Consider the following 24539-nt stretch of genomic DNA (forward strand, 5'->3'; position numbering starts at 1 on the left):
CAATTGATTGGACATGACTTGGAAAGGCACACACATGTCTATATAATGTCCCACAGTTGACAGTGCATGTCAGAGCAAAAACCAAGCCATGAGGTCGAAGGAATTGTTCGTAGAGCTGCAAGACAAAATTGTGTTGAGGCACAGGGCTGGGGAAGGGTACTAAAACATTTCCGCAGAATTGAAGGTCCCCGAGAACACAGTGGCCTGATTCTTAAATGGAAGACGTTTGGAACAACCAAGACTCTTCCTAGGGCTTGGCTGCCCGGCAAACTGATCAATCAGGGAATATGGACCTTGGCCAGGGAGGTGACCAATAAAATGATGGTCACTCTGAGATGGGAGAACCTTCCAGAAGGACAAACATCTCTGCCACTTTCCACCAATTAGGCCTTTATGGTATAGTGGCCAGACGGAAGTCACTCCTGAGTAAAAGGCACATGACAGCCCACTTGGAGTTTGCCAAAAGGCACCTAAAAAACTCTCAGACCATGAGAAACAAGATTATCTAGCCTGATGAAACAAAGATTGAACTCTTTGGCCTGAATGCCAAGTGTCACGTCTGGAGAAAGCCTGACACCATCCCTACAATGAAGCATTGTGGTAACAGCATCATGCTGTGGGGAAGCTTTTCAGCGGTAGGGACTTGGAGACTAATCAGGATCAAGAGACAGATGAGCAAAGAGATCCTTGGGGAACACCTGCTCCAGAGTGCTCAGGACCTCAGAGTGGGGTGAAGGTTCACCTTCCAACAGGACAATGACCCTAAGCACACAGCCCAGACAACGCAGGAGTGGCTTTTGGACAAGTCTCTGAATGTCCTTGAGTGGCCCAGCCAGAGCCCGAACTTGAACCCGAATTGAAAATCTCTGGAGAGACCTGAAAATAGCTGTGCAGCGACTTTCCTCATCCAACCTGACAGAGCTTGAGAGAATCTGCAGAGAAGAATGGGAGAAACACCCGAAATACATGTGTGCCAATCTTGTAGCGTCGTACCCAAGAAGTCTGAAGGCTGTGATCGCTGCCAAAGGTGCTTCAACAAAGTACTGAAAAGGACTGAATACTTATGTAAATGTTAACATTACTTTTTTTATCCCCTTTTCTCCCCAATTTCATGATATCCAATTGGTAGTTACAGTCTTGTCTCATCGCTGCAACTCCCGTACAGACTCGGGAGAGGCAATGGTCAAGAGCCATGCGTCCTCCGAAACACGACCCTGCCAAGCCGCACTGCTTCTTGACCCAGAAGCCAGCCGCACCAATGTGTCGGAGGAAACACCATACAACTGGCGATCGAAGTCAGCGTGCATGCGCCCGGCCGGCCACAAGGAGTTTCTAGAGTGCGATGGGACAAGGACATTCCGGCAGCCCAAACCCTCTCCTAACCTGGACGACGCTGGGCCAATTGTTCGCCGCCTCATGGGTCTCCCAGTCACAGCCAGCTGAGACACAGCCTGGGATCAAACCCGGGTCTGTAGTGACGCCTCAAGTACTGCGATGCAGTGCCTTAGACCACTGCGCATGTACATGTTTTCTGTTTTTGCTTTGTCATTATGAGATATTGTGTGTTGATAAGGGAACAAAAACAATTGAATCAATTTTAGAATAAGACTGAAAATGTGGAAAAAGTCAAGGTGTCTCAATACTTTCGGAATGCACTGTATATATAACATTCTATTGGTTGCACACATTTTGTATAATCATTTAGTTTTGAATCCGTGCATCATTTTGTGTATCAATTCATAAACCATAAACCACGTGCCATGGAATCGGTACATTGAAAATGACTTCTTTACATATTTTAGGTTTAAGGAAGTGTGTAGGTCGCATTCTTCATTGTAGCGCTGTGCAAGTTATTTATTTAGGTCCGCCTGCTTGAGACACACTCAGCAATTGCTCTGCTATGTCCGTGCCGTGAAGCAGTCGATCTGGATAAATGTTTTTCTAAGGAACGCTCTTTTGATGTAACGTTGCAGTGAAGTGGATGCCGCCGACCACCAGAGGGAGGCAAATACACATTTATTCAACAGAGCACGTTTACATGGCCCCTTGGGAGGTCTGAATGACTTTCTCCTGACTTATTTAACGGTGGGAAATCCATAAAATAACGAAAGGTAAACATATACAATTTCACGGACTGTCAGCTTAAGAGGTTATTAAGGATACTATAGTTATCACGTTTCACAATGGGATTTATTAACTACAAAAAAGTAAGAAGTGTTTTTATTTTAATTCTGGTGGCGCTCTCCACACACAAGCTTGTTAGCTAGCTGGTCCAACGTTAAGCCAAATGATTTAATGTGATAAAATATTAAAATATTTATTTTAGAGGTTTAAAAAGGAACCGAAAGGAACCATATAAACTGTTACTTTTTTTTGGTTCGAACCGGGTTCAGACCTTTATTTTGCAACAAAAAAATGATGGTTCTGTTCAGAACAAAACTCTTGGGAAAATTATTTCGGTTCCAACCCCTGGTGTCTTATGTTTCATGTGACAATTTGAATGACATGTAGATGTTTTGTTGTTTCTAGGTGGTATTATGGTCTCATTGTGCCTATTTAGACTTTTATTCCAGAAACTACATGTGAAGGCACAAGAAAATCACATTTAAATGTATGTCAAACCATTTTGACATTTTCACCGTGATGTCACACATTGGCTCCTTTAGTAATAGAAAGACCCATTTACTTTTAACATATATATCACAACAATATGCCAATGCATCTTTGCAAGAGAAAAAGGGCATCATAACATACTGTACATTTGTTTGATTGATTACCAATGTTGTATAAACTAATTGCAAGAAGGTAAACAGCATTCACATGTAATTATCAATCAGAAGGCCACAAGTCAGAAGTACCCTGTGGGCATTGTAAGTAAAAGACTAACACCATGGTCGTATTTACTAGGCACCAAATGGAACAAAACCGACTGGGAGTGACTACCTGGGAGTGACCAATAACAAAAATACCCATTTTCGGTTTCCGTTGCAAAACATTTCAATTGTGTGCTCTAACGAACATGCCCCATTGACTGAAAACAGGATGAGTCTTACCCATGTGACAAAACAATGGCCCACATCTTCAGGTAGCTGCTCATAGTTCACTAGCTCTTTGAGGAAAATGCTGCAATTAAACCGAAAAGAGAGGGTTAACAATGAGAATACTCAGTGGTTATCGTAGAACAAGTATTTCCTCAACCAAAACCACATGAAATGGAACTGATTTGAATTGGTCTCATGCACATAACTGACATAACAAGTTGGAATCTCTTTCAAATTAAGGACGTGTCACAGATGACACCCTGTGCCCTATATGGTCGCAGTACCAGAGCCCTGCCTTGGTCAAAGGTCGTGCACTACATAGGGCATAAGGTGACATTTGGGACGCATCCTCAATTTGAAAGAGATCCCTACCTGTTATGGAAATCATAAATCTCCTGGATGTTGCCAAAGATGATGTGCTCCTTGTTGACGATGCCAGGAGGAATCTCCTCCACCCCACTTGTCATCTCCCACAGGTACGTCTAGACAGGAGGAGGACACAGGAAACATCACACGCTATCATGTCCTACTACAACCGATGCTCACAAAAACGATGGACTTCTCTTTCTTGGACTCACACCCGCACTTGTTTTTTCCTTCCTGGCACTGATTCTTCTGATAGCAGATTCTACATGCAATAACTGTTATATGTGTTTGTTTTCTACTATTATTAAACTTAGTTGAATGCACCGACTGTAAATTGCTCTGGATTTTTTTTTTTAAGTAACCTTTATTTAACTAGGCAAGTCAGTTAAGAACAAATTCTTATTTACAATGACAGCCTACACCGGCCAAACACGGGCGACGCTGGGCCAATTGTGCACCGCCCAATGGGACTCTCAATCACAGCTGGTTGAGATACAGCCTGGATTCAAACTAGGGTGTCTGTCGTGATGCCTCAAGTGCTGAAATGCAGTGCCTTAGACCGCTGCGCCACTCGGGAGCCCTAAATGTTAATGGGCAACTAAAATGTTCATTGTAATTGAAGTACAATGACTGTAGAGTGGTGAAAAACAAAAAAACGTAGAACCTGACTCATTATATCATGAAAACACCTAGGAACCCCCTCTTTAAGTACATACCAAGGCCAAAAGATCCCTGAAATGAAGAACGTTTTAATTGCCAAGCGAAAATGGAAGGGGGAAAGCTTACCTCTAAACATTCATGCAAGTCCCTGACGTAGGCCTTCTCAGTCTGAAGGAGTTCAGCCATTATGAACCTGGATAAATACACACATACAATATATCAGCAACCAGCTATGACGTCATCTGCGTTTCAAACAGCTCCCTGTTCCCGACATAGTGCACTACTTTTCGATCAGCGCCCATAGGGTGCCATTTGGGACGAATCCGTAGTCTCCTCCCGCATCCCCATTCCAAGACTACCAATGACAACATCTAGCCAGATCACATGAACTGCACCATCAATTGTGTTTTGCTATTTTGTAAACATATTTAGAGTTGTATATACTGCATATGAGAGAGGGATACAGAAGAGAAAGTGAGCGGAGGACCGAACCACTGCCTCCAAGGCCATATCTGGTCCGGCGGCAACAGGTGACAGCACTACCACTAGACCCCAGCACATCACGGAATGTTAAACATGGGCCTATACACCTTATCAAAAGCCACACTTGCAACACTTGCTTCTTCCGGCGATTTGTCCCTGTTCCTCTGTAGTGTCTGTAGCGTGCACTCACTCTTTCTTCCTGGCTGACTTCCTCTTCTCCTCGTTGACCTCGTGGTTGGGGTCGCGGAGCTTCACCTCCGCTGGATCGGTCAGGCTGGCTGGGATGATGTCCAGCTCCAAGTCCTTATTATCCTACCAGAGACAGAGGGAGAGCTCAGCACAGGTCCCAAATGACACCCTATTCCCTGTGTAGTGCACTACTTTATACCAGAGCTCTATGGGCCCTGGTCAAATGTTGTGCGCTGCATAGGTGAATAGGATGCCATTTGGGATGCAAACCTTTCAACATGGTCCATGATGACACCATACGTACACATGAAATAGACTTTTCGAACAGACTGTGTTTCAATTAGAGGAGGAATTGATGCCTGTGTGTCGAGATGAGGACTTCAAACGGAGATGTGTTGGGTCTTTCCCCTGGTTTTCTTTGCCCCAAGGTGGTAGAGATACTAGCTACTGTACTAAGCTTTGTGGACATCTTCCATTTGTAAGACAGTCCCACTCACATGTATTTGCAGGACCATGCTACAGAGGAGGTGACCACTAAGGGAGCCATGACAACAGCAGCAGGTGAAGGACGATACACTCAAGGGAGCACAAATGAGGAATATCATATGTTTGACAAAATTTGTTTCATTCCATACGTCCTTTGAAAACACAGTCGTCAGCAGTCGAAAGACTGAGCCTAATTAGTGACCGGGGATTGGTGTTCGTGTTGATGAATGAGCGTTGACAGCAGGTGGGGTTAGCCCTTAAGTCCTTAGGGGCCCTCCTGGGGACCTTACCTCAGAGCTGATGCCCAGTGATTTCTCCAGGCTAGAACGGTACTTCCCCATCCGGAGGGAGAAGTCTCGGTAGCGCTTGTCCACCGTGGTGACCCACTTCTTCAGCTCGGTGACGTGCACATGGCCCTTTTCCACAAAGCTGTCGGCCAGCTGAATGAGGAGCTTCACCTTCTCCTTGGTTTGCTGTAGGAAGCACATAGAGAGATGACGTGTATAAGTGTGTGTGTGTGTGTACGTGAGTTTGCATAATGTGTGTGTATTATTATATGTGTGTGTCTGTGTGTGTAAGCATGATCGTGAGTGAGTGTTTCAATCATCTGTAGCCTCCACACTCCCCGTCAGTGTCTAGGCGGACGCTTGAGAGAGTGCAAACACGCCTCAGGAGAGATCTCTAACACTTGCATGCTGCCTGAACCACTGGGGTGTAGACAGGCAGACACAAGGCAGGCTGCAGTGGAAATGTTTGGCTCATATCATACGCAGGTATAGGGTCAGGAGTAAGTGAGGGAGTCTGAGCAGACTCCGAACAGTAGCTCTAGGGCTGCGTACCAGATGGCACCCGACTCCAAAAGCAGTGCACTACATAGGGAGTAAGGTGCCATTTGGAACATAGCCTAGATCTGCTTCCCAGCTCCAGGTCCACACCTTGGCGGAGACTCTGAATTCCTCGTACTCCTTCAGCAGTTCCTGACTCCTCTCGCCGCTCTCTCCGGGGGAGGTGTGAGTGGAGAGGTAATACTCTCCTGTTTCCTGGATCCAGTCTAAGGCCTGCGGAGACAGACGGGACAGGGGGGAGTGAAGAGAAGTGAAGAGCTCCCTCTTTCCATATTCCTCTCTCCCTCTCTGCATGCCATCTATCTTTCATCGGTGGCTGTGCTGGCCATCGAAAACAAACAAAAACCCCACGTATCCCTGGCTGGGTCTAGTCCAGGGCCAGATGCTATGGACATGCAGTATAAACACAGCACTCGGAGTGCTTGGACTGCGTTCAGGAGAGCTCACCTGTTTTTTGTTGTTGTTTTCAAATTTGTATTTTTAGGGGGTAGATCAGCTTTAGTATTGCAGATAGATTGTAGCCTCCATCAATGTAATTGTCTACATCACTTCCGATCACCCATATATATTTTTGCAAATATACATATACATAAACTCAGCAAAAAAAGAAACAGGACCCTGTCTTTCAAAGGTGATTCGTAAAAATCCAAATAACTTCACAGATCGTCATTGTAAAGGGTTTGAACACTGATTCCCATGCTTGTTCAATGAACAATAAACAATTAATGAACATGCACCTGTGGAACAGTGGTTAAGACACTAACAGCTTACAGACGGTAGGCAATTAAGGTCACAAGTTATGAAAACTTAGGACACTAAAAAGGCCTTTCTACTGACTCTGAAAAACACCAAAAGAAAGATGCCCGGGGTCCCTGCTCATCTGCGCGAACGTGCCTTAGGCATGCTACAAGGAGGCATGAGGACTGCAGATGTGGCCAGGACAATAAATTGCAATGTCCGTACTGTGAGAAGCCTAAGACAGCGCTACAGGGAGACAGGACGGACAGCTGATCGTCCTCACAGTGGCAGACCACGTGTAACAACACCTGCACAGGATCGGTACATTTGAACATCACACCTGCGGGACAGCATCACCGGCAACAACGTTGCCTATGGGCCAAACTCCCCGTCGCTGGACCAGACAGGACGGGCAAAAAGTGCTCTTCACTGACGAGTTTTGTCTCACCAGAGGTGATGGTCAGATTCGCGTTTATCGTCAAAGGAATGAGCGTTACACTGAGACCTGTACTCTGGAGCAGGATCGATTTGGAGTTGGAGGGTCCGTCATGGTCTGGGGCGGTGTGTCACAGCATCATCGGACTGAGCTTGTTGTTATTGCACGCGATCTCAACGCTGTGCTTTACAGGGAAGACATCCTCCTCCCTCATATGGTACCCTTCCTGCAGGCTCATCCTGACATGACCCTCCAGCATGACAATGCCACCAGCCATACTGCTCGTTCTGTGCGTGATTTCCTGCAAGACAGGAATGTCAGTGTTCTGCCACGGCCAGTGAAGAGCCCGGATCTCAATCCCATTAAGCACGTCTGGGACCTGTTGGATCGGAGGGTGAGGGCTAGGGCCATTCCCCCCAGAAATGTCCGGGAACTTGCAGGTGCCTTGGTGGAAGAGTGGGGTAACATCTCACAGCAAGAACTGGCAAATCTGGTGCAGTCCACGAGGAGGAGATTCATTGCAGTACTTAATGCAGCTGGTGGCCACACCCGATACTGACTGTTACTTTTGATTTTGACCCCACCCCCCTCTTTGTTCAGGGACACATTATTCCATTTCTGTTAGTCACATGTCTGTGGAACTTGTTCAGTTTGTCTCAGTTGTTGAATCTTGTTATGTGCATACAAATATTTACACATGTTAAGTTTGCTGAAAATAAACGAAGTTGACAGTGAGAGGATGTTTCTTTTTTTGGCTGAGTTTGCATACATACACATTCATATAAATACATATATATACACATATCTTTTTAAAATATATTTTCCTTTATTACTTTCTAACCCTACCACCCCTCCTCTAATTGGAGTAAACTGGTCCCAACCTTCAGCTCCATTCAACCCCTCCCATCTATCTCTTAGAACCATCCATATTGGATTTCTATTTGCCATATATTTTTCAGCTGTGATGTTTCACAAAAGTTCTGAACCTTTCTATTCTCATTGTTGTACACTTGTAAATTATTATTATTTTTTGCTAAAAGTATTATTATAATATTGATCGATAGACTATAACTTTTCAGATCACCCAGTAGTGCTTTCTGCGGAGTAAGCTTCAGGTAAATATTGCAATTCTTTCGCCATTCCTGGACCTGTGACCAAAAACGAGCTACATATGGACAGTACCAAAACAAATGATCTAATGACGCTGTCTCTTCGCAGCAAAATCTGCAGAGCTGGCAAGGTTGTATCCCCCATATAAATAACATTCTATTGGTTGCAAGAATAAATGGGAAAACTCTCATTTTTGAATCCGCCGTTGTCTTGTGTATCAGTTCATAAACCATGCGTCATGGAATCGGTACGTCACAAATCTCTTCCCAACTATTTTGCAATTTATATGGCACGGGTGTCAATTTTTTGGTATAACTGGTATAGTTTTTTATTTATCACAATTTTCTTTAACCAATAATGGTCTTTAATGCAGGGCCAACAGACAAGTTTCTTACTTTTCCCCCTTCCACTTTCCTCTTCCATTTTTTGGAGGTAATGCTGCAATTAGTTGTAATTTTGGGTGGAGCCGACATTTCCATATGTTTTGGTTTGCTGCATGTGTGACAACTCCACCAGTCCTATTTATGATATAAATAGTATATTTGAGTTTATCCACAATATTTGTTGTACTATTTGTTCTGTCTTTCCTGGTGGATTAAATTGAAATTGCAACCACATTTCTACGGCTCGTTTGAAAAATAGTGATATTTGGGAGATGATTTCCTTTTCAAATAACTGAAAGTGAGAGGTTGCAGTCTGAATTAAGTGACAAAAGCCATTCTTGAACATAGGGTGAGACATTATTACTCATTTGCTAGCGAACCAGTTCGGATTTAAGTATAACTTTTGTATGACTGAAGCCTTTAGTGAGAGGTCTAATGCTTTAATATGTGATCATGTATTCCCTTTGAATTCATATTCATTATATAAACAGGCTTGTTCAATTTTGTACTTCTTGCCATTCAAAATTAAATGGAATATTTTTTAAAAACTGTTCGCTATGTGTAGGCAAGACCATAAGCAAAAAGGTACACTGGGATATGACTAAAGAGTTAATCAGGTTGATTTTTCCACAAATAGACAGGTATTTACCATTCCATGGTAGCAAGAGTGAGATAAATTATTTCTTTCAGGATATATATACAGAGTATATCCACATCAATATCAGACCATTTTATTGGTTAACTACACGGTAATGTAAAAGTTGTATTTTTTTTGTGATCCAATACGTAATATCATAATTTAATTTATCATAATTTGGTTGTAATCCAGAGAGGTTAGAAAACGTATCTAGATCCTCTATGAGGCTGTGGATGGATCCAAATTGTGGATTTGAAAGAAAACATGAATCGTCAGCGTACAATGACACCTATGTTTTTAAGCCCTAGATTTCTAATCGCTTGATATTATTGTTGGATCTGATTTGAATAGCTAACATTGCCATGGCCATAATAAATAGATATGCCGATAGTGGACAACCTTGTTTTACTCCTCTTGACAGTTTAAAACTTTCTGCGAAGTAGCCATTTTTTACTATTTTACTCAGACGGTTACTATACATAACGTTAACCCATTTTATAAGAGATTGTCCAAAATTGAAATGTTCCAGGCATTTATATATAAACTCCAGTGTACTTTATCAAAAGCCTTTTCAAAGTCAGCTATGAATAGCAGACCTGGTTTCCCATTTTTCCACCCGCAGCATGCGCTCCAGCAGGTATATTTCACTGGTCACCCCCAAAGCCAATTCCTCCTTTGGCAGCCTTTCCTTCCAGTTCTCTGCTGCCATTGACTGGAATGAACTACAAATATCGCTGAAGCTGGAAACTCTTAACTCCCTCACTAACTTCAAGCACCAGCTGTCAGAGCAGCTCACAGATCACTGCACCTGTACATAGCCCATCTGTAAATAGCCCATCCAACTACCTCATCCCCATTCTGTATTTATTTGTTTTGCTCTTTTGCACTCCAGTATCTCTACTTGCACATTAATCTTCTGCACATCTATCACTCCAGTGCTTAATTGCTATATCGTAATTACCTCGCCACTATGGCCTATTTTATTGCCTTTACCTCCCTTATCTTACCTAATTTGCACACACTGTATATATACTTTTTTTCTACTGTATTATTAACTCTTTGTTTGTTTATTCCATGCATAACTCTGTGTGTTGAACTGCTTTGCTTTATCATGGCCAGGTCGCAGTTATAAATGAGAACTTGTTCTCAACTAGCCTACCTGGTTAAATAAAGGTGAAATAAAACATTTAAAAAAGTAGTGTTCTACTGTTTCCAGTACTTGCCTTATATTATCTCCAATGTATCGTCTGATTAGAATTAATAATGTCCGACAAAACCTTTTTAATTCTATGCATTATACATTTTGCTAGATTTTTTTGCATCACAACATTGAAGTGTAAGGGCCCCCATTTTTTTGATGGACTGGATCTGTATATTTCCCACTTGTTTCAGTAATAACGAAAGCAGACCTTCTTGTTGAGGGTCTGATAATCTACAATTTACATAGGAGTGGTTAAAACATGCTAATGACGGTCCTCTGAGTATATAAAAAAAAGGTTTGGTATACCTCCACTGGTATGCCATCCAGCCTTTGAGTTTTCCCAGCCTTAAAGGCTTTAATTGCACCAGGAAGCTCCTCCTCTGTAATTTCTCCTTCACAGGAGTCTTTCTGTACGGCTGTTAATTTTACATTGTTAACAGAAAAAAAATCCATACAATTAGCTTCGGTTAGAGGAGATGGAGAAGACTGAAATGAAAACATATGCTTAAAGTACCTATTTCAAAATATAATTTGGTGAATCATGGGTGACTGTCATTTCTAACAAGTTTCAGTAAATTATTTTTAATAGCATTTCTTTGTTGAAGATGAAAAAATTATTTGGTGCATTTTCCCCCATATTCCATCCAGTTTGCTTTATTTTTTATAATATTTTACACTTGATCTTTCTTGAATAAGTACCTCCATCTATCTGTTCTGTTAGACCTTCTATTTCCTTTGTTTGTAGGGACTCTTTTGAGCTATTTCTTTGTTTGTTTTAGAGACTCTTTTGACCTATTTCTTTGTTTGTTTTAGAGACGAGTACTGAATTGCATGGCCTCTAAAGTCACATTTAAAAGTGTCCCATACAATAAGGGGATTTGCTGTACCTACAGTACAGTATGAAAATATTCAGTTATAAATGCCTCTGTCCCACTTAAAAACAAGTTATCGTCCAATAGGCTTTGATTACATTGCACATTAATTACTTAAAAATCATACAATGTGATTTACTGGATTTTTGTTTTAGATACCGTCTCTCACAGTTGAAGTGGACCTATGATACAAATTATAGTCCTCTACATGCTTTGTAAGTAGGAAAACCTGCAAAATCGGCAGTGTATCAAATACTTGTTCTCCCCATTGTATATCTCACTAGATCAGGATATTTAAGCCTCCATATATCCACTAGTTCCAATATATCAATGACAGTCATGATTTCCTTAAGAGCATGAGGGTGATAGTGTGTAGTGTGATTTCCTTTATGGTCCATTGGGGTATTTAAAACAGTATTAAAATCTCCCACCATGATAATAGTCTTGTAGGGTTGATTATTTATTATATATACTTTCAATGAAGTGTGGATCATCATTATTTGGTCCGTAAAGGTTAATGACCCATATCTAGTCCATATTATAGTCCAATAACATATTTAAAATCATCCATCTACCTTACGGATCTGTTTGGACAATTTGCACATTCGGATCAAAATGACTGTTGATTAATATCACTTTTGAGTTTCTTTCCCCATGGGAGAAGTGTATATTTCACCCCTCCCCCCATTCATTGCCCACACAACTTCATCTAAAATTGTTGAATGAGTTTCCTGTAAACAATAGATATTATATTCCTTCTCTTTGAGCCAGTTAAATATTGTTCTTCTTTTCTTCTAATCTTCTAAGCCATTACAATTATAACTGGCTATACTTATATTCCACCATTTACCACAACGAGATACACGTTTCAAATCTATTTATCATGAACATATGTTTGTAAATTTACCATTAAAAAGTACCATAGTGATTGAGTGTCCATCTTGCTCACCTGTTTGGCGCTGCGTTCGAACACCACGTACTGCTGGCACTGCTCCAGGCGCCGTTTCTTCATGGTCCAAAAGTGCAGAACCCGGTTCTCCCTCTGGAGCAGCTCATTGAGGATGGCTAGAGAGGAGAAGGAGACCAGGGAGCACAGAAAGAAGTTAGCATATCGTCAACACAGTGGTTTCAAACACAACCCAAACTAGTCCATATAGTCCATATAGGACATAAGAAACTAGAAGTTCAACTGAACGTAAAAAGAAATATGTACATTTCATAAAGAAAAAGAGTAATAACAGAGTTAGTAACAGTAATGTATCAGGTCTGGTGCTCAGTAGTCAATATATGTGCGTCCCAAATGACACCCTATTATCCCCTATATAGTTCACTACTTTTGGCCAGCGCTGGTCAAAAGTAGGCGTGCAGTGAGTCTGGGGAGACGCACTCCACAAATGAAATATAATTATTATTAGCTACTATATGTGATTAGGGTGCAATTTAGGGTGCCATTTGGGACACAAGCCCATGATCATGTAATAGGGCTGTTGTGACTGACCTTTAACCTGCTGCTCGGGTCCTCTGGCGTGGCCTGAAGCACCAGGTATACCCACGTTGTTCCTGTGGATATACTTCAGGAACACCTCAGCATTTCTCCTGGCCAACGTGCATGCCTGGGACACAAGAAGGGACATTGTCGAAACAGGACCATTGGAACGGACGACATATCCACAACTACCATGCAGAATACATTGAAACTGATGTTAAGATATTGCATGTGTGACATCATAGACACATCACTGTCAACATGGTTATTCGTTTTTAGTTGACAACAAGTAAAGTGGCATTCACAACATGTCTTGCAAGAGGTGGACATGTATTTCAGTTCTGTAAAGGGAAAATCAATATGAATCCTAACGGCTACGTGTTGCAGAATACAGATGTCCCAGTGTCCCACTGAAGAGAATCAGACAGACAGAACAGCGAGTTCATGGTCTGTGAATATGCAGCAAATGAATGATCCACAGAACATGGGTTGTGTGCGTCCCAAATGGCACCCTAATTCCCTATAGTGCACTACTTTTGTCCAGAGCCCTATGGGCCCTTGTAAAAAAGTAGATCAAAAGTCGTGCCCTACTGGTGTTATTCCATGCAGCGCTGGTGTCAGTTTTGGGAGGTGTGTTTTCATCACCCTGGGTGATTCTTAGGAGCTGGACGAGTTAGGGTGAAGTTGCCCCTAGCTATTCTTGGGTCAGTTTTGCATTTCTCTTATTTGGGGAAGCTGATCTGTACCATTGGGAAACTTCATGCTCTCGCCTAGGTATACACCTAGGATCAGAATCCCCTCCCCCAATCATATCCTTAACCTCTAGGTTAAGGGGGAAATGCATAACTGACCCAAGATTAGCGTCCAGGGGCAACTTCACCCTCCCTAGGAAGGAGCAAACTATTGACGACGTCAGAAATGCTTCAAAAGGGTGATGAAAATATAAGTCGGCATTATTCTGGATGGAGGCAGAGGATGAAAATCTGTATACGAAAATCATTTCTGTATGGAGGTCAACGAGAGTGTCAAATTTGGTCAACAAAAGATTTAACCCTTAATTTGCTATGAGAGGCTTATTTGGTCGAACATAACGTTCTTAATGGTTAGTTTGTCACGAATGCACTGATATAAGTGGATGCACGTGGCATTTCATCAACTAGAAAATTTAAAAAATTTAATATATAGAGTTGTGCCTGTTGTTCACATGTATATCTGCCCTCTCATTGGCAAGAATTGTCCATTCCAATCTCACCTCATGTATTTCCATTGTTAGAGCGGTCATTCAACTATATTGTCAATATAATAGAAAATATTTGTTGGAGGTAAATACAAACACAGCAATGACGATCTTGTTTGTCTAAATCTGCTTCTCATTCTGTACATGTGGTATTCCGAAAATGAAAGGATCGAGCAGAGCAGAGAGATGCAGAAGACTGAAGAAGAAGACAATAAAAAAGGAGATGGGAGAGGAATGAAATGTTAGCAACACTAGCTAGTTACTTTTGAAAGAGCTGTTTTAAAAGCCTTTGTAGCTAGCTGGCCCGCCATTAGCTAGCTAATGTTAGCTAGCTCGCTAATGTTAGAAAACTAGGTAATGTATTAGCTTGCTAATATTGCTCTCACTATTTATTCTGTAACATTAGCTAGTTTCAAGTGTACATTTTATTACTGTCGTCCTTACATAGTTAGTGATACCACTGAATTTTCCCTGGAAGTTTTCCATTTTGATTCTAGCAAGCAAGCTGGGTCATTATGCTGTTATGCATTTGCCGCGTTTGGGGAAAAGGAACAAAGAGGGGTGGCGACGGTCCTTGATCTTGAGTCAATGACCCAGCTAGTGTGGCTACTAGCTAGTTAGCTAGTTAGCTTCATCTGTTTGTTTGCTAAGTTTGTAGCTAAATGGGATTGCTAGCTAGCTACGTATTTATCTGTACTGTAAACTAGCTAATTGTCTGTGTTAGTTTATTATTTCAATTGCAGACGAACACGATGTACCGCTGCAGACAAAGGAGGCACAGGGAATAGGGAACCATTTGAGACACGACCATGTTTCTCTGCTGTACCTTGAGGAAGGCTTCCTTCTGCTCCAGGTGTTTGCTGATGAGGGGGATGACATGGTCCGTCTCGGCCATGGCTCCCAGCTTGTCATGGCCACCACACCAGTCTTCATCTCTCCTGTACTCTTGCTCCAGACTCTCCAGCACACTGCACACCTGAGGAGGGCACAGGGGTCTCAGTTAGTCTTCATGCTAGGTTGGACACAATTTCGAGGTGCCATCACAGAACAGGACATTCTACCAATATGCAGCCTTTTCTATAGGGACAGGATGACAAGATGGAGGCCATCCGGGCCACCACCACCATTTGTCTCAATGGATGGGAAATGCTCGAGGTGGTTCTTGAGTGATTCCGACACACCTAAAAATAATTCAGGGAGCGCTATGTGGGGGTGGTGTGGACACACCTGCTCTGAGGTCTTGTAGAAGGCCACAGAAGCGTTGACCAGCTTGAGTCGATCCTCCATCTTGAGCATGAGCTGTTGCCAGTGCATGGCCACCTTCTCGGCGCAGGCCCGTATGCCGTCCGGGTCAAAATGGCCCGCCTGGAGCATGACCTCAGCCTTCTGCTGCACCTGCAGTGCACTCTGGTGCGTCTTCTGGAGGGAATTGGCATGGAAAAGGGACTGGGGGGGCGGGGACACAGAGAGAGAAGAAGAGAGAGGGGTTGTTTAGGTTCAGGGTAAGTGATATGACAATGTTACATGATCATGTGTTAATTTTAACAGTGTAAATATGATTTTTTTTTACAAACTGAACATGTGACAAGACTTTATATATTCTTTTGCGGAAATGGGTTTTCTACAATGTTGTTTTTTGGGGCTGAACCATAGGTGAGGGATGGTAATGTTAAACCTTTTTTTCTAAAGACTTGATATATGCCATTGACTGTAGTCCAGTCTAGTCTGGTGCTTGCAAGGCATTCTGGGAGCACGGGTATCCTTTGGACGTCATTGCCTATGTGATTAAAATAAATAAATAATGATTTAAATTTGATGTTTTGTTTTATTAAAAGAAATATGCAAATATATGAGAGGCTTAAAGATAAGTGGCATTTCATTAGCTACTTGTCCGGAGCTGTCGAAAGATACTGTCACACTAAGAATAAATGCAATTATCTTTCCATATGGCCTCTCCATGTCTAGGTCCCAAATGGCACCCTATCCCCTATGAAGTGCACTACTTTTGACCATGACCCTGGTCAATAGTAGTGCACGATATAGGGAATAGGGTGCCATTTGTGATGTAACTTCGTCTGCACTTCTCTCATTTCTCCTCATCTCACATATACTGTGTACAAAATATTAGGAACACCTTCCTAAAATTGAGTTGCATCCCCTTTAGCCCTCAGAACTGCCTCAATTCCTCGAGGTATGGACTCGACAAGGTGTCAAAAGCGCTCCACTGGGATGCTGGCCCATGTTGACTCCAATGCATTCCACAGTTGTGTCAAGTTGGCTGGATGTCCTTTGGGTGATGGACCATTCTTGATACACATGGAAAACTGTTGAGCATGAAAAAAAACAGCAGTGTTGCAGTTCTTGACACACTCAAATCGGTGTGCCTGGCACCTCCATTCAAAGGCCCTTAAATAGTTTGTCTTGCCCATACACCCTCTGAATGGCACACATACACAATCCAAGACTCAATTGTCTCAAGGCTTAAAAATCATTCTTTAACGGGTCTCCTCCCCTTCAGCTGCACGGATTAAAGTGGATTTAGCAGGTGACATCAATAAGGAATCATAGCTTTCACCTGGTCAGTCTATATCATGGAAAGAGCAGGTGTTCCTAATGTTTTGTACACTCAGTGTATGTTGTCCTCTAGAAAGAGAATATTCAGTTGTAGCATTGTCAAATGGCATTTTTTTTTTTGCTTAGCTAGGATGCACTACATCACAAAGGGAAAAATAAATCAGAATTGAACAGAAATGCATTTTTACAAGTCTATTCAATCTTACAGAATTACACCCATAGAGGCAAACGACCATGTTGTGCTTTTCCTGCCAGCACCAGGCCTGATTTACAACTATAAATCCACCAGAGAAAGCTAATACAGGAGAAAAGGAAATAAAGCCGTCAAGAGTAATTCAACTTTTCTGCACTTACACAAGAAGGAGCACAGTGTTTAACTTTAAGTTACTACTTAATCAAAAACATCACAACTTATGTGTTATCATACACCCCAAAAAAGAGGAATTGTTTCCAAAGGGAATACGAGCAATTGAGTTTGTCCTTTGAATGAAAAATCCATTGAAAATATCTGCAGAAAAGGAACGAGAAGAAAATGTACCGTTACATAACAAACAAGGAATTTCATTTCTACATGAGTCCCATTACCTAACTCTAGAAGCCTTCCTAAACTGTAACGTAAAGCAGCTCCGCATCCCAAATGGCTCTCTATTCCCTTTATAGTGCACTACTTTTGACCAGGGCTCATAGGGCTCTGGTCAAATGTAGTGGACTTTATAGGGAATAGGGTGCCATTTGGGATGCATGCCAAGTTTCTGGTCCACAGCTAATGGAGGGCCAGGGAAATGCTGACTCCCCATGAAAGCATAGGACCAAGAGCCATAAACCTTTCATAAAGCATCAACCTTATAGGAGTATATATCACATAACAGTCACTGGTTCATCTAGAACGCTCTGTCAATGTAGTTACTTTTACAACATCCATTTTGCATCTAATATGATATAATCAGGTAAATCCAGACTTAAGTCCCTTAAAGGGTCATATATGATTGCAACTTCTATTTGTTTGACTTTTAGAATTATTGATACGATCAGGTCCAAAATTATTTCCTTGATAAAGATGAGCAAAAAGACGGTATAATAGTGTATTATGTATATTAATACAAATACTGGCTATATGTCACGACTTCCGCCGAAGTCGGTCCCTCTCCTTGTTCGGGCGGTGTTTGGCGGTCGATGTCACCGACCTTCTAGCCATCACTGATCCATTTTTCATTTTCCATTGGTTTTGTCTTGGCTTCCTTCACACCTGGTTCCAACCCCATTAATTACATGTTGTGTATTTAACCCTCCGTTTCCCCTCATGTCCTTGTCGGAGATTGTTTTATTGTATGTTATGTGCAAGTCATGTGTCCGTGAGCGATGGGTTTTGTACCCACTTATATAATTTATTTGTATATTTTGTTTTTTGGAGTTTTATGAGCACTTATTAAACGACTCCGTTTATACCAAGTTTGTTTTCCTGCGCCTGACTTCCCTGCCACCGACACGCACCCAATTACACTATATTTTATGCTCAAAAATACAGAAAATTATATTATTTTAAACTAATACAATTCCTCAGAGAAAAATATTTTGTTTAATAAGTATATATATATATATATCTTTCATCTCAAAGAGATATGGGTGAAAATGATTGGCATCCCTCTTTTCAATACCTTTCAATACCTCACCTTGCGTGGATGTCGGCACTGAGCCATTTTGCTAGATGTTTTATGAGATTGGAGAACATGTTGGGAGGGATCTTAGACCATTCCTCCAAACAGAATCCTTCCAGATCCTTGATTTCCTTTGTCTGCTCTTATGGACTGACATCTTCAATTCAAACCACGTTTTCAATGGTGTTCATGTCCAGAGACTGAGATGGCCATTGCAAAATGTCAATTTTGAGGTCAATTATCCATTTCTTTGTGAATGTTGATGTGTGCTTCGGGTTACTGTATTGCTGGAAAATCCACTTGCGGCCAAGATTCAGCCTCCCAGCAGAGGCAACCAGGTTTTTGGCTAAAATGTCCTGGAACTGGGTAAAGTTCATGATGCCGTTGACCTTAACAAGGGCCCCAGGACCAGTGGAAGCCAAATAGCCCCATAAACATCAACAATCCATCACCATATCTTACAGTAGGTATGAGGTTATTGTCTGCTGATGCATTCTCAGAAGAGGCTCCAAAACCCACCATGCGTGGCCAAAAAGCTAAATGTTCATGTCATCTGACCAAAGCACCAGGCGTTTACATTTTGTTGGATGACGTGAGAATTGAGCTCTTTGGCCACACATACCAGCGGTGGGTTTGGCGTCGAAATAAGGACGCATAAGCAGACAAGAACCCCTACTGTCAAATCTGGTGGTGGATGATCAAGGATGTACGGCAGGATGGTCTAAGATCCCTCCCAACGTGTTCTTCAATCCCATAAAACATTTGAGAAAAAGGCTCAGTGCCGTTACTCTCGAGAGGTAAGGTATTGAAAGGGATGGAAAAAGTATCACTAGTTAAACAGAAGCTCTTTTCTCTGAGCAATTGTATTCGTATAAAGTAATATCATTTAATATAATTGACCTTTTTTTTTAGTTGCCTACAATACAGTTCAGTCTTTGTATTATTTATTTGATGATTTATTTCGTGCTGAAGGTGCAGGTCATTGATTCTTGAAGATTATGTAACTAATAAAGGCCTCATAGTGCGTTTGGTTCAACTGTCGTGCCCCATCAGTCCCCAAAATATAAGCTTGTTTTACCTCATCCCTCAGCCGGTTAACAACAAAAAGTGGCGGGGTATCGCTGTGTTGTCGTTTGAATCCCAGATTGCCCCTTTCTCTCTTATAGGTCCCAATAGAAACCTGATGTATGGAGAGGGTGAAAATGATTGTGTGTGTGTGTGTGATAGGCCACTGTATTGGCTTTCTAGGTTAAATACGTTTGTTTCCCCCAAAGAGAGGAAGGGATGGTGATTACATTAAGAAAACTCCCTCTACACCCTGCACAGTGATTTCATTAAAGTTCGCTAATAGGTTCTTAAAGGGCTTATTTTCATTCCCCCCAAATCGATTCCAGAGCTGTGCTGGACAGGATTCAGCACACATGCACACGCACGCACCCACACAAACACATATACACACAGGTATACACACGCAAACACACACACAGTCTTGGGTGGTGGTTCTTGGGCTGGAACAGGCCTCCGGATCCAGGCTTCACTACTCGGAGTCAGAGCTACAGCAGAGCCAGACTGTGTGCCAGGTCACCAGCGTGCTGTGTGTGTGTGTGTGTCAGTGCTGAAACAGGACTTTACCAAGCAGCCCCATCCTGTGTGTGAGCGCTGCCGTCATGCTCAGAGCAGCAGCTATTTAAAGAGCTGAAGGAAAACAACCAGTGCACTGTTTCCCCCAGATAGTGTGTGTGTGTGTGTGTGTGTGTGTGTGTGTGTGTGTGTGTGTGTGTGTGTGTGTGTGTGTGTGCGTGCGTGCGTGCGTGCGTGCGTGCGTGCGTGCGTGCGTGCGTGCGTGCGTGTGTGTGCGTGCGTGCGCATGTGTACCCCTGAGCCTGTGTAACGTTGATAGACAATGTTTGCGCGGGTGTGTGCATCTGCGTGTGTGTGTCTTAACGGTATACGGAGTTCACACCAAATATGTCGTTGCGTTTAGCTGTGTTTACACTTTGTGCATGCTTGTGTGTGTGTGTGTGTGTGTGTGTGTGTGTGTGTGTGTGTGTGTGTGTGTGTGTAGTTTAATGACAGCGCACGTTGCAGTGATTAGCCTGGTCAGTCAGCCTGGTTTTGGGGAGGGGGGAGCAGGTACCTCGATGGCCAGCTGGAACTGCTCATGCTCCCTCTGGAGTTGCTCTGCCTCTGACAGCGAGCTGGCATTCACCATGCTGGCGTTCAGCATGGACTCCCCGTTCCGGATCCAGCCCAGGACCTGCAGGGCGGACACACAGAGAGGAGAGGAGTTTAGAGTTTACATTGGTACAGTACAGTTAGATCTAGGCCAGAGGAGGCAGGCTGGTGAGGGAGGATGTCTCATAATAATGGCTAAAATAGAATGGTACCAAACCTATGAAAATGTTTGATGTGTCGGATACCATTCCATTGATTCCGTTCCAGCCATAAGTATGAGCCTGACCTTTAAAATACCACCAGACAAACACTGGTCTGGGCAACCATCAGCTTACGGGAAGCTATGGTCAAATGTGGCTAGAAGAACTGGTTGGTGTAACGTAACACAATGCAGTATTCAATAATGTCACTTTTTTAGGACTATGAACATGCTCAGTCATGGTTCGCCTCAAACGGCAGTCAAAGGGACAGACTGAGTCAGACCTAGAAATACCAAAAGTCAAGCTTATGTAATGCATATCTAATGCGATCCCAAAATAAAGCATGAGATCAAACTAGAGGCACACAGAGCTTTGGTATAGTTAGTTGTGCTTCATAAAAGCACAGCTTGGTGGCATAGTTCAACATAAACAAGGGGATAAACTAGGATTAGCAGTACTATAATCTTCATGGGCATATTAACGATTAGATATTACACATGTTCCCTTCTGTTCATTTAGGAATCCCATGAGGGATTAGAAACATATGGATCATTTTTTTTCTCTAGCTTCCTGAAACTCAGAGACCGGCTATGCAGAGGATATGGCTCGTCAGTACCACTCTCTTTCTTTCTACCTTTCTTTCTTTCTACCTTTCTTTCTTTCTTTCTACCTTTCTTTCTTTCTTTCTTTCTTTCTACCTTTCTTTCTTTCTTTCTTTCTACCTTTCTTTCTACCTTTCTTTCTACCTTTCTTTCTACCTTTCTTTCTTTCTTTCTTTCTACCTTTCTTTCTACCTTTCTTTCTTTCTTTCTTTCTACCTTTCTTTCTACCTTTCTTTCTTTCTTTCTTTCTACCTTTCTTTCTACCTTTCTTTCTTTCTTTCTTTCTACCTTTCTTTCTACCTTTCTTTCTACCTTTCTTTCTTTCTTTCTACCTTTCTTTCTTTCTTTCTACCTTTCTTTCTTTCTTTCTTTCTTTCTTTCTTTATCCCTTCCTTCCTTTCTTCTGCTACATCCTCTCTCTCTCTCTCTCTCTCTCTCTCTCTCTCTCTCTCTCTCTCTCTCTCTCTCTCTCTCTCTCTCTCTCTCTCTCTCTCTCACTCTCACTCTCACTCTCACTCTCTCTCTCTCTGCCTCTCTCTCTGCCTCTCTCTCTGCCTCTCTCTCTCTGCCTCTCTCTCTCTCTCTCTCTCTCTCTCTCTCTCTCTCTCTGCCTCTCTGCCTCTCTGTCTCCCTCAGCCCTTCCCTTTGCTACACCTTTTCCGCCTCCCCTCCCTTCTCCCCTCCCTCCATTACCAACCACACTACCTGGACTGGGCACCGTCCCAGAAGCCTCCTTCATAGCTACTCTCCAGCAATCAGCCCTATTACCATTAGAGTACGTCATGCAAAGTGGAGCCTCTTCACTCCCAGGTCCCCGGTGAGAGCAGTTTGGCCCTCAATTACAACCGTCCAAATGAGATTAGTGCAGAAGGAAGATGAGGGAAGAAACTACGGACGGTGTGAGGGAAGCCAGCAACCATCTGTGGTAGGATTATTGCGGCTGCATGGCTTTAGATTTTTCACCACTGGCTAGCTGGCGCTACTGCAAATGGTGATGGGATTTGCAGTACGTCATAACATGAGTAATTCATCTAGTAAGTAAAAAAGTAACGAGCCACAACGACTCATAGGAGCCTGTCTCCTGTTGCGTAAGGCAGCTCGATGTACAAGTACACCCCCTGAACAGAACACTAGTCTATGACAGAGCCTTACCTCCAATCTATCTCCTTAACACCGAGTGTCAAGTAGAGACGGATTGGTTCCCATTCCTACAGTCTTTGCTACGATTCGGCCGGGGATCGAACTCCCACCCTTGCAATCCCAGGGCGGACACTCCAACCACAAGGCCACTGAGTCGGTTCACTGATCTACCAGTGCACACTGTTTCATTCTTTTCTCCTTTATAAAGTGTATATGAGGTACACTTTCATCTCTTTTCCCTGGGAGCCCCGAGACCTGAGAAACGGTCAATAACAGCAAGAGCAGGAACTCTACTGACTATCTCCATGTGGCGTACATTATGTGTGTCACTAGCACTGCGACAAATATCATCCATTATTTACGGAAACTGCAGCATTTATCCAATAAATATCCACTTGCATTGATATTGAGGCTGAATCATTTATGGTTATATTTCATTTGACTTTATTAAGAGGTGATTTGCTACGTGGATGGTCCGGCAGACTTCAGTTTGAGAGAGCGATCCAGACGATTTTATTCCTCTGTATTTCCACAGTTTGTATATGTCTTGCATAGTGAGGAAGGCACACAGCTAAAAGTGCTCTCTGTCAAACTGTCATTCAGATTGAATTTCCCCAGAGAGCTTGCTCTCTCAGAACGCGTGCCAAATGGCACTCTACTCCCTAAGTAGTCCATAGGGCTCTAGTCAAAAGCAGTGCACTATATAAATGATAGGGTCACATGTGAGAGGCAAGCTCAGATTGACACAGACAATACATTACTAGCCTGTCTGAGAAGTGATTCAGTAATCGAGTTGAGCGTTTTTCAATGGCACTGGCATACATTGACTTCACATTTGACTCTAGGCCATACAGGCAGATCAGTTGGCAAAAATGTTTGAGAGGAGCGAACAGCTGTCTTCACCAAGAAGCTAATACAAGCCAGTCATTGATCAAACACTGAGCCACTGCTGGCAGACACGCGCACACACTGACTGTTTGATGTAGGGTGCATTCTGCTGGGTGGATGTGCGTGTATATTTGCACGTGCGGGTTTGCGTGTGTGTGTATGTGTGTGTGTGTTTGCGTGAGTGTGTGTGTGTGTGTTTGAGACAGCCCTGGACTCTCACCAGCCCAGTTCGCCCTCGTTACCCCTATATAATATATAAGCATGGGTGTACACCCACCTGTTTGACCTCTGACTGCAGATGGCGGAGCTGCAGACACTCCTGCAGTCTCTTCTGGGTCTGGTCAGCGCTGACGTCCAGCTCATGCTGCTTCTCATGGAGGAACTCCAGCAGCTCCTGGACCTGAGTGGCCAGATCCACCTCTTTCTCCCCAGTCAACTCAATGCCTAGAACACCACACAGGCACGATGGTCATTACGACATGAAATCATACAGTCACAAGTAGTTACATACCATACATGAAGCTATGCATTTGTCCTGTTTTCAGACAAACTGGTTGAAACAATGTTGTCCCCATGTTACTTCCACCAAATAATGAAACGTGATGGTGTTGAATTAACGTGGAAAACTGATATTTATTTTTGTATTTTTTTTCACTGAACTTTAAATCCAATGAGATGGTTAGCATTATTGTTGAGAGCCCTACTGGCCCAGGTCAAAAGGTGTACACTATATAGTGAACGGGATGCCATTTGGAATGATCCCAAACAGTTGTGTTTCGCCGCGCAATAGGAGTGACCTCATAAGGTAATATAAACTGTACCACTAGGTGGAGCTAGTGCACTAGTCCTTCTCCAATGAAAACCAGCAAATTTCTCTCCGCCTTGTTCTTTCTCAATGAATGAAATCATCCGACTTAAAAAGACAACACTTCACTTCAATGTCTAATTAAATCATTACTGGGGACTACCCAAAACCACAGGGTTATCAAGTGCATCTGAGGAGACAAGAAAACAGTGAGTGCGTTCCAAATGGCACACTGTGGTCAAAAGTAGTGCACTTCAAAAGGAATAGGGCGCCATTTAGGACGCAAGTCACAGAGAGGAGGAGTACCACTCCATAAAACATCGATACAAA

At 42.8% G+C, this 24539-nt stretch overlaps 1 protein-coding gene across 1 annotated transcript in view; it reads right to left on the reverse strand.

Moving 5' to 3' along the window:
* The window catches only part of LOC124043812 (kalirin-like), a 291619-nt gene that overhangs the window by 73200 nt on the left and 193880 nt on the right, over positions 1 to 24539 (reverse strand). The window contains 12 exon segments of the mRNA XM_046362792.1: positions 3054 to 3123; positions 3414 to 3523; positions 4194 to 4260; positions 4741 to 4862; positions 5516 to 5698; positions 6161 to 6283; positions 12397 to 12512; positions 12946 to 13060; positions 14997 to 15146; positions 15398 to 15616; positions 20537 to 20656; positions 23682 to 23848. Coding sequence (XP_046218748.1) covers positions 3054 to 3123; positions 3414 to 3523; positions 4194 to 4260; positions 4741 to 4862; positions 5516 to 5698; positions 6161 to 6283; positions 12397 to 12512; positions 12946 to 13060; positions 14997 to 15146; positions 15398 to 15616; positions 20537 to 20656; positions 23682 to 23848 — 1562 coding nt within the window.

Source organism: Oncorhynchus gorbuscha, linkage group LG09 (genome assembly GCF_021184085.1).
Source record: "Oncorhynchus gorbuscha isolate QuinsamMale2020 ecotype Even-year linkage group LG09, OgorEven_v1.0, whole genome shotgun sequence".
NCBI classification, from domain to species: Eukaryota; Metazoa; Chordata; class Actinopteri; order Salmoniformes; family Salmonidae; genus Oncorhynchus; species Oncorhynchus gorbuscha.